Consider the following 10,408-nt stretch of genomic DNA (forward strand, 5'->3'; position numbering starts at 1 on the left):
ATCTTAACTTAGGATAATGAGCCTTCCAATGATCTTTTTATTTACAAAAACTTCATTTGTAGAAGGTAACCCTTAAATAATGCTTATTCTAATTATTAGGGAATGACTTAGAAGGTTTTGCTAGTATAAAAGGATTAGAGGTAGACAAAATTTTCTTTTCAAAATAAGACTGAAAATATATTTCTTTAGCCAATAACACACGAACAACATAATTAACAAAAGGAAGTGGAGAGCAATGCAAAATTAAACATTTAAGTCCTTTAAAATCATTACGAAGTACTATTAAAAATTGTATCAATTTTTGCTACTTACTATGATTAATATAGGCACCACGTATTTTTAATTTTGCTAATTTTATAAGAACCAATTGATTCCAAAGATTTGTTATAATAAAATAAAATTCTTGAATACTCTTATTCTTTTGGTGAAGAGCTCATATATTGTTCTCCAATTAATACTATTTTACAAAATTTAATTAAGTGGATAACCTTTGTAGATAATTTCAAACCTTCTTTGTTGTCTCATATTTTACCAGCAGTGTATTTATGAAATGCTTAATAAAATTGTTAATCCAAGTAATAATCTTTGTATCGTTTGCTTCCAAAGCATCTATTAAAGCATCATAACCCTCATTAATATTCTTAGATTTCATAGGTGTTCCACTAACATATTTACGCATTTTTTTACCCTTAAAAAAAAATTTGTTATATAACTTCAATATGAATAATTATGTTTATTCAACTTTACACTAACAAATTAAAGTAAATCAATTTTTTTAGTAATCATAACCAATAAATAAAAAAAACATAACACAAAAAAAATATCAAAATACAAAAACTAAAGGAATTATATGATCAATTCAAATAAAATACTCGTTCCATGTAACCCTATTCTAATATCATGTTAGATAATTAACAAAAAATAAAAACAAAGTTTGGATTTTATTGATGCTGTATAATATAATAATAAATTACTCAAAAAATATAACTTAACCTGAATAAAAAAAAGACTCTATATAAGCTTAAAAAAAAATATTTTACTATTAATAAATAATAAAATAAAACCACTTTATATTTCTTAAAAGCACTCCCCTCTACACTTGCACCGAAACCGGACATGATTTCGAGGTTGGGCAACTGGTAGATGAGCAGCCGCTGCTGCAATGAGGTGTTCATAGAGATTCAAAGCTAGTATACAAAAGTTTTGAGGCGCCGAAATCTCTATCAAGTAAATTCATTCCCGTGACCTAGATAACCTAGGCCTAGACCACGCTGAATTTTCTTTTTTTATTGTTTTAAAAAACATGGAGAATCAATTAAAGATTCACTCATTCGATTTGGAACAAACGAAGTTAAAACTCGATCAAAAGTCCGTTGATCATGTTTTTTTTAATAAAATAACAAAAAATGAATCAGGAGAAGGAAGAGAGAATGTTGACTGACAATATATGAGTGCCTGTCTTTCCGGAATCTTTGCAAGATTTGACGTTACACAATCAAAATGAAAAAACAACCACCCAATTCTTGAATTCTTAAGCAAACAATCAAACATAATCAACTAATTTTTGCCTTCTTACTGAGCTCATTGCTCTCACGACAGACACCTCATTCATCCATCCAAACGTGCACCCCACGTTCCACCAACACATACTACATGGCACAGAACAGAAACTAAAGCCAATCAAAACATAGTAAATTCTTCGAAGAACACCAATCTGTTGAGTCATTTGGTGGCTGGTCTTATCTCCTCCCTTGTCTCCGACCAAGGACAAGGTGTGAAACATCTCTTATGTTTGTTCATTGCATAGAACCGTTTCTTTTCTTTTCGTAATTTTATTGCCTACGAACATTAAAGATGGTTCGTGCTCTTGAGCAAGAGCAAGAAAATTATAGGTCTAGATTGTATCATTTCAAAGGGATGAATGAGAATGCAGGCGGTCGGCATGTTAAGAGCTTGAGCGCGGATGATAGTTCTAGTTTGGCAGAATACTCTTCAGTGGATGATAGAATAACATCTAGAGGCCATCAGCCTCCGAGACCTGTTAATGAAAAGGGTCCTAGATCAAGGTCAGCCAAGGATGAAGCCGGCGCTGCAGGAAAAGATAATAAAAATCCAGGCAAGTCAGATTTTTTTTTTTTTAAAAAAAAAGAAGTTCGTGTCCAAATATCTCATTTCATTGATTAATAATGTATGTCATCCAATATCTCATCTTTTCTTTTTTGGTGAAAGGAAAATCATGAGAAGATGGTGCTTGTTTGCATTTATTCGATTTTGGCAATTAATATGATTTTTGCTATGATCTCCTGAGGTTTGATTCAGAAATGGAACAGATGAAGGAAAGGTTTGCTAAATTGCTCCTTGGGGAAGATATGTCTGGTGGAGGAAAGGGTGTCTCTTCAGCTCTGGCATTGTCAAATGCAATTACAAACCTTGCTGGTAGGTTGACCTTTTAAATTTTTCCTCTGCAATTTTCTAATTTTCATGGTCTCCAACCCCAGCAGGAAAACATCTCCATTGAAATCTTGAAGATACCCCAACAAACATGGTGGTACTTGTATGTCTATTGGATTCAGATGGTTAATATTCCAGATTTTTCATGTATAAAAACTGGCCATCCATGATTTTTTCTTTCTTAATTCGTTAGTAGGTTTCTCTCATTTTATTCCATCCTATATGCAGCTTCTGTGTTTGGCGAACAACGACGTCTAGAGCCTATGTCACCAGAAAGAAAAGCAAGGTGGATAAGAGAAATTGATTGGCTCTTATCTGTCACCGATCACATTGTTGAACTTGTTCCTTCCCAACAAAAATCCAAGGATGGATCAAATATGGAGGTAACGGTCTCTCTCTAATGTATTTCTTCAAATAAAACCTAAGAATTTTGCATTTATTGATTGAATAGATAATGGTGACACGACAACGAAATGATCTTCATATGAACATCCCAGCTTTGCGCAAGCTTGACGCAATGCTTCTTGTAAGAAAATAAGACTTTTGTTTCTCTTAATTTATTTGAGCTTTAGATATGAACATTGTTAAATGTGGATTGCAACAAATTTAATACATCCCTCGAAAATGGTTTTGCAATATTCAGGACTCCCTAGATAACTTTAAAGACCAAAATGAGTTTTATTATGTTTCAAGAGATTCCCATGAGTCAGAAAAAGGAGGCACCAAGAGAAAAGATGATAAATGGTGGCTACCTACTGTCAAAGTCCCTCCAGATGGTTTATCAGAAAGGGCTAAAAAATTTCTTCATTACCAAAAGGACTCTGTGAACCAAGTTCTCAAAGCAGCCATGGCTATAAATGCTCAAATTCTTTCAGAAATGGAGATTCCTGAAAACTACATTGAATCCCTTCCCAAGGTAAGAAGAAAATGCAACGGTTCCTATTAGAATACTGCATACGAGTTTTAAATGCCTTTGCTAGCTCCCTAATCGCATTTCTTTCTGGTGCTTTGGCAGAATGGGAGGGCTAGCCTCGGAGACTCGGCGTACAGGAGTATTACACTTGAGTACTTCGATCCTGATCAATTTCTGTCCGCTGTGGACTTGTCATCAGAACATAAAATCCTAGATCTCAAGAACAGAATAGAGGCCTCCATAGTGATTTGGAGAAGGAAAATGAATCAGAAAGATAGTAAATCTGCTTGGGGATCTGCTGTCAGTTTGGAGAAGAGAGAACTCTTTGAAGAGAGAGCAGAAACTATCTTACTCCTTCTCAAACAACGCTTCCCTGGACTTCCTCAATCTTCACTAGATGTTAGCAAAATTCAATACAATGAGGTAAACACAGGTTCCCTTTAATCTGGGTTTTATTCATATTACAGTTGGAGCTGAATGATCGCCTTAATCAACAAGCGTCGTAAAGAACAACCACCAGCCTTATGCGTACCTTCATACTACTTATTTTGCTATTCTAGTCATGTTTATAAAACCAAAAGGCTAACGATATATTCTTGTCCTGAAAGGATGTAGGCCACGCTATCTTGGAAAGCTATTCAAGAATTCTAGAAACCTTGGCCTCGACAGTCATGTCTCGAATTGAAGATGTGCTCTATGCTGATCATGTTGCTCGAAATCCATCTCACGCAGGACACGTGAAGAACACGTTAAAAGAGGCACCACAAGTACTGGTTTCTCCCAAAGAAGGGACAGAGAATAACTCAGAAGATACAAACGCTTCAATGACACTGTCTGATTTTATGGGTTGGGGTCAGGAACAAAATGACACTACAGCAAAGAAGGATCCATTTGGATCAGATGAACTCCTCAAAGATGACGATAAGCATACACAGAAACTTGCTAACATATCGACCAACCGGAAACCTTCCTATCTTGATAATCTAGGAGCTTCACGAAGCCCAACAGCACGCCATTGATAGCATTATAGGGGAGAAAAATGAACACGTACAGATAAAAAGAAACAGAGAAGAGAAGAGAAAGAAAGAGCAAGGCCAACACTAAAATGTGTATTTTCAGACCCTTTATTAAAGGGGTCCTTTTGGTTTGTGAATTTCTGACATATTTCCATTCCATTCCTTCCTTTTGTGAATAGGAAGAATGAACATGAGTGAAAAACCAAGAGATTCAAACATTTTGTTCAGTCATTCTGTGCAAGGAATGGATTTGTAGTTTCCTAGTCGCCCAAATGCGTTCTTCGTAATTGTCTTCAGAGTAGAGCAGACCCGATAATTATGTGTGTGACTGTGATTTACTCTCATTCCGTTCCTTTCAAGACATTTTGCCCACATGCTCTAAACTGTTCTCTCCACTGATTATATTTGTGTTTGAGAGCCAATAAGCTTGAGTGAACCTAGATAATTATGCCTGGAAGCAAGCAATTTAACACGCTACATGTATAACGACCACATATCATGGTATGCTAATAAGGAAAAAAAAATTAAAATCTTATGGAATGCCCCGAAATGACAGAGGAATCAAATATGTATGCATTGATAACCCAGGATCTTAAGGAGGATTTAGACAACCTCGCCAACCTTTAAAGTCAAAAGAAAGCATGAAAACATACAAACAAAGGGTTGACAGATCAGGATGCTAAACTAATTTAGAGTTTGCCACGAGGCCCAAGCTTCGGTGGAAGTTGTGGACCCTTCTTGATTGGTAGAATGTCACCAGAAGCTGTAGCACTAAAATAAGCGAGGGTGGAGCCACCTCCCAATATCAAGAACTTGAGCAACAATCCTCTCTTGGTGAATGGAGCTGCAAATGTCTCAAAGAATTTGCTCTGCAGTTCCATAAAAAAGCACGACACAAGGTCAATAGATAAATACGGAAAACGATGCAAAATAGCCATGGAACACACCTATGAACCTTGGCTTAATTTGAAAACATAAACTTCTAGCTGTCTTCTTCTGTAAGTAGTGAATGTGCTAGGTGCTTGCGTAGTGCAAAGCAAGCCACAAGCATTGAGGATCTAGTGAATGATACATTAACACCACTGGTTCTGGGAAAAAAAAAGTGGTAACTCGTTCAACACAAACAATTGCTGTAAAAATCTGGCATGCGCAATAAGCCTTAATTATCTAAATAATCATGCCCTTACATGACATAACACCAAAACATCTGTACCCTTATGATTCTTCTTTCCAATTGGTATATCAAATTACTCTTTGACATGGATTGAGTGTGTTGCCTCTGACTATCTCATTTCGACAAAACTAATAGAACTTACTTGACCATTGCAATACTCATAATTGTATATGAGAAATATCACTCTATCATGGAAGAAGCACACTCCTTTTTTTTTTTTTCTTTTAAGCCATTAGTTTAGACAATACTCATAATTGTATATGCAATCTATGATGTCAACAATCCTCGGTGGATCATATCAGAAATATCACTCTATCATGGAAGAAGCACACTCCTTTTTTTTTTTTTCTTTTAAGCCATTAGTTGTGCGTGAATCTCTATTGTGTCATCAAGTTTTCCTACCAAGCCCTTGCAGTGTCAGGTTGTCATTGCTCGGTTGGCTAGAGCACCTGTTCAGTATGCAGGATGTCTTTAGATCAGCTGCCTTTCAGTGGAAGGCCCTCTATATCAACAGTTACAAACTTATTTTGCACTAACCAATAACTATAATTTCCAGATAAATTACGTTGAACACCTTATATCTTGGGCGTGAAAATACTTACATTCCTTGCCAGATCTTTTGAGCGTGGTCAAAGAGCAATTTTATGAAAAATCAGGGCGAAAAGTATCCTCACGCTCAAACAATAAGGTGTTTAAGCTAATTTCCCCTTAATCCTTACTTTGACCATTTTGCATTCCCTTGTTTAATTAAGTGGTGCAACAGAACGTAAAAAAGAACTGCTAATTAATAGATTAAAAATTTGAGAGCATGGGGCAAAATAAGCGAATATAGAATTACTTATAAGGCCTTTTCATCATTGGAATTGACAGATAATGGTGTCAAACCTGAAGAGGGTTGTATGGTGAAGGGGCATCAGATCCATACAAGTCCCATTGCCCAGTAGTGTTGCCCAAATCCTCCAAATCAAAGTAGACACTCTTGTCACCATACTTTGCCACCACAGCACCACTCCTATTTATTTTAAAATAAAAGAAAACAGAGCAATGGTTCAGAAGCCTGCCGAAGTCCATGCCATAAAGCTGAAAAAAGAACAATAATATGGAATATATAGGCTTTTCATAGCTAGTCAAGAAAGTTTTGGTACCTTAAGCTTTTGGGTCTTAAGCCCTGGCGAGAAGGTTTAACATGGAGCTTGGTTCCACTGAGGGAGCTACCACCAAGGCCTTTGATGGTGGCTGGTTGCACTGCAGCAAAGGTTGCTAGTGATGCCATGGCCTTGATTTTGGTTCCCGACCAACTGGTTTCTGTCTCAGGTTGCAAGAGAGTTGGGTTTTTGATCTTTTTGCATGAATCTTAACTAGGAAACGTGGCATAATCGGTATTATCTTAAGAGATCTGGAGAGTCATATGTGCATGCCAAGTGGATTGAAGCTGGATAGGCCTATCCATTTTACGATCACTATACTCCACTTAAATTGGCAGGCACTGCAAGCTCTATTACTATTGGTCCTCCTGCACTCATAGTCTGCCAAGCTGGATTCTTTTGTATTTTATGGCACAAGTATTGGTAAGATACATTCACTTGTTCATTACACATCTTTTTCTATCACCATAATTATCATTTTGCTATATAAAAGAAAATCAAACACTTTTGAATAGGAGGTATTTTGATTTTTTTAAAATGACCTATTAATCATTAAAAATTATTCAGGGTATAGGTTTTTTTTTTAATTTTTTAACCATGATAAAATTACCTAATTACCCTTTAACCTATAAGGAAAAAAAATTTAAGTTGAAACCTAGGAGTTTTACTTTTTTTTTTTCTTTCTAAATACAGAAAAATGATAAGTTTACTCTTTAAATCAAACAAATTAAACATTCGTGCCCAAACCCTTTGATTTTTTTACTTTTTTTTTTTTGTTATTACTAGATTCATCAAGGATAATATAATTATTTAAGAATAATTTATTATTATTTAAATAAAAAGAGATGTTGGAGTATATGGTGCATATGCATTTCGTGCAGCATTTCTTGACCATAAAAAATGCCCTTCCCTAGTGTAATTGGAAGTGTCATCGCATTCTTTTCTAGTTGGTGTAACTAGTGTTAGTGGTGGTAAACTAGTTTGTTGTTGGTAGGTTTTTTTTCTTTCTCCTCTCCTAAAAATACCAGCTTAGTCCTTTTTCTTGCCTTATTCTTTTGATTTTTAATTTATATTATTGGTTTTTTTGTAAAATTTTTATTTGTTTTTAATTTTATCCTCCAATTCCAAATTGTCATTATTATTTTTTCTCAATTTGATCATTATTATTTTTTTATATTTTTTTCTTGGCTATTTTGTAAAGTTTTTATTAGTTTTTTAATTCCATCATTCAATCAAATTTATGATATGCTATGTTTTTTAATTTAATCCTTATTTTTTTAATTATTTTTGTTATTCTGTTAAAGTTATTTTTTTTTTAATTTCACCTTCTAATCAGAAACTTATAGTTGTCATCTAATTTTTTTTATTTTGATTTATATCCTCATTCTTTTAATTCCAATTTTTTTATCCTTTTATGTGTTTGTTTTTTTTCTTTCAATTTCACTATTTAACATTTGATTGGTTGAAGATTGGACTTTATGATTTTTCCATATATAATACTTCTATTCTAAAAGCCTGGGTCACGGGTTTGAAAAGTTAACGGGGTTGATATCTTTTCTTTGGCTTTTTTTTTTTTTTGATTTCATTGTTCAACATTATTTTTTTAAAAGAAAATTAGTTTTGTGGTTTTTTTATATTTTTTTTATCAGGTTATCTTAATCTCATGATCTAGGACACGTGTTTGGTGAATTAACTTGGATTGACTTGCCTCTTATTGCCTAAATTACATATTTATCATGCTAATTCGGGTTTACTCGAGCTAATTTTTTTATCCTTTTTACCTAATTTCATCCTTTCTTATTTAATTGGTTAGAAATTGAACAACATTATTTTTCTGTTATTGGAAAAGGTTTTTCCCTAGTTATCATGATTGCTAATTTATTTATTTTTTATCCATCTATTATCACTATTTTTTTTATTTTGATTAAAATAAACCAGTTTATTTGACCATTTAAAACTATAACTCTAGTCGTTAAGTTTTTTTAATATATATATAAAAAACATGTTTACAATACTTAGACATTGTTTTTTATGAAAACAATTAATACGGACCCGTAATGCCCACATTTAATAGTTTATTACAATTGAAGTGTGCAAATTAACATCATCCCTTTATAGGATTCCTTGATTTAATGCAAACTCATCAAACTTTTATATCTCTTGCAGAAATGCTAACAAATATTACAAGAACTTTGATACATGCATGTTAACAAATGCCAAGAAAAGGTAACGTGACATATATATATTTTTTCCTTTTTTTAATGCTAATTAAATATTTCAAACATAATTGTTTAAAAAACATAATGGGTAAATAATGGTGTATAAAGAAAAAAAGCCCTAACTATTTAGCCTATACCCAAGTGGAAAAGACTTATTTGATTGGGAAAATCCCTACTGTTTAGGCCTAGATCACAAAACTTGCTTTCCTCTTTCTCTTTTTATCTATTTTTCTTTTCCTTCACCCGTATTGACTCTCCATATAGGCTATCTAATATCTTTCTTAGGCATACACCTTAATATGTTGTTTTTTTATTCTCAAGTCACTAACATACCACAATTCAACAATTGTTTCCCCACCCATTCAATGAGTATTTCCCTTAACTTATTTTCTTTGTTAATGTGGCCTACTCTCCTCACCTATAATGGTTGTTTTTAGGCATACTTAGTTTGAGTTTTATACCCACAATCTTTATTTGCAAAGCCACCATTTAATACTAATAGTTATACCTCATCTCTTAAGGTATCTATTTTCTAACCAATAGTTATCATTTGACCATCTCTTAAGGTACCTATTTTCTAACCAATAGTTATCATTTGACCTGTCTCACTTTTAAGGCTAACCTTTTCATTAATGAAAAGCATTGTATCAAATATCAAAGAAAGTAATGATTCTCTATCATTACAGCTCTTTTCATGAGGTAAACTAACATGACTAAGATCTATAAAGACTTCGGTCACTAAGTAAAAAAAAAAACCCAAGCCAAGGCATTCACGACATATATTGCAATTGTTACTCTTTTTGCATATTTTTCTCATATTATCTCTTTTTGTAATTATTTTTTCCTTCTATATTTACTAACTTAAGCATCAAATGATTCTTTATTTTGATACAAAACTAGTTTTTTCAGGAATAACCAAGATCAAAGATAAAATCCTATATTCAAACCCATCATATACCAACCTAAAACATAATTGCAAAAAGCCCAATCCACTTTAAAGTTCTAGAAAATTTATTAGCTTTAAAAGTCAGTGGATGAGCAAAGTATGAGAAATGTTTCTACTAATATTAAAAAAAAAAGGTTTAAATGCATATTGAAAAAATTTTAGTTGTTAACTATTCATTAGAACAATCACCTACTTCTACTATTCACTTTATCATATTCTCTCTCTAATGAATATTTATTATAGAATTTTGAAATGTTGGTTTAAACACTAGAAACATTGGTACTATAATCATTCCATGTAATATAAATATATGTAATTTATAATATAAATACTTTGGATGATTGCATTGAAATTATAGTCATTAATAGTTAATATTGCTCAATACCCATAAAATATTTGAAAGGATCATTATGCCTTCAACATTATAATTATTTTAGTTGTGATCATCATATTCTTATCCTAAAAAAATAGTAAAAAAAAAAAAGATAAGAAGAAGATCAATACCCTAACACATACCTTTTTAATTTATTGAATACGATGGATT

The 10,408-nt window shown here is 33.0% G+C and overlaps 2 protein-coding genes across 2 annotated transcripts; one reads left to right on the forward strand and one right to left on the reverse strand.

Moving 5' to 3' along the window:
* Positions 1–1,608: 1,608 nt before the first annotated feature.
* Positions 1,609–5,015, forward strand: LOC105115362 (rop guanine nucleotide exchange factor 12-like). The gene is made up of 7 exons (XM_011012219.1): positions 1,609–2,116; positions 2,320–2,436; positions 2,680–2,834; positions 2,903–2,977; positions 3,095–3,367; positions 3,467–3,787; positions 3,973–5,015. Exons 1-7 carry the CDS (start codon positions 1,855–1,857, stop codon positions 4,381–4,383), a joined length of 1,614 nt encoding a protein of 537 aa, XP_011010521.1. The 5' UTR covers positions 1,609–1,854; the 3' UTR covers positions 4,384–5,015.
* Positions 4,931–6,928, reverse strand: LOC105115361 (photosystem I reaction center subunit VI, chloroplastic-like). The gene is made up of 3 exons (XM_011012218.1): positions 6,700–6,928; positions 6,440–6,566; positions 4,931–5,249 (listed from the first exon to the last, which is right to left on the reverse strand). The coding sequence occupies exons 1-3, from the start codon at positions 6,825–6,827 to the stop codon at positions 5,070–5,072; spliced, it is 435 nt and encodes a 144-aa protein (XP_011010520.1). The 5' UTR covers positions 6,828–6,928; the 3' UTR covers positions 4,931–5,069.
* Positions 6,929–10,408: the final 3,480 nt, after the last annotated feature.

This window comes from Populus euphratica, unplaced genomic scaffold (genome assembly GCF_000495115.2).
Source record: "Populus euphratica unplaced genomic scaffold, PopEup_1.0 scaffold685.1, whole genome shotgun sequence".
Classification (NCBI taxonomy): Eukaryota; Viridiplantae; Streptophyta; class Magnoliopsida; order Malpighiales; family Salicaceae; genus Populus; species Populus euphratica.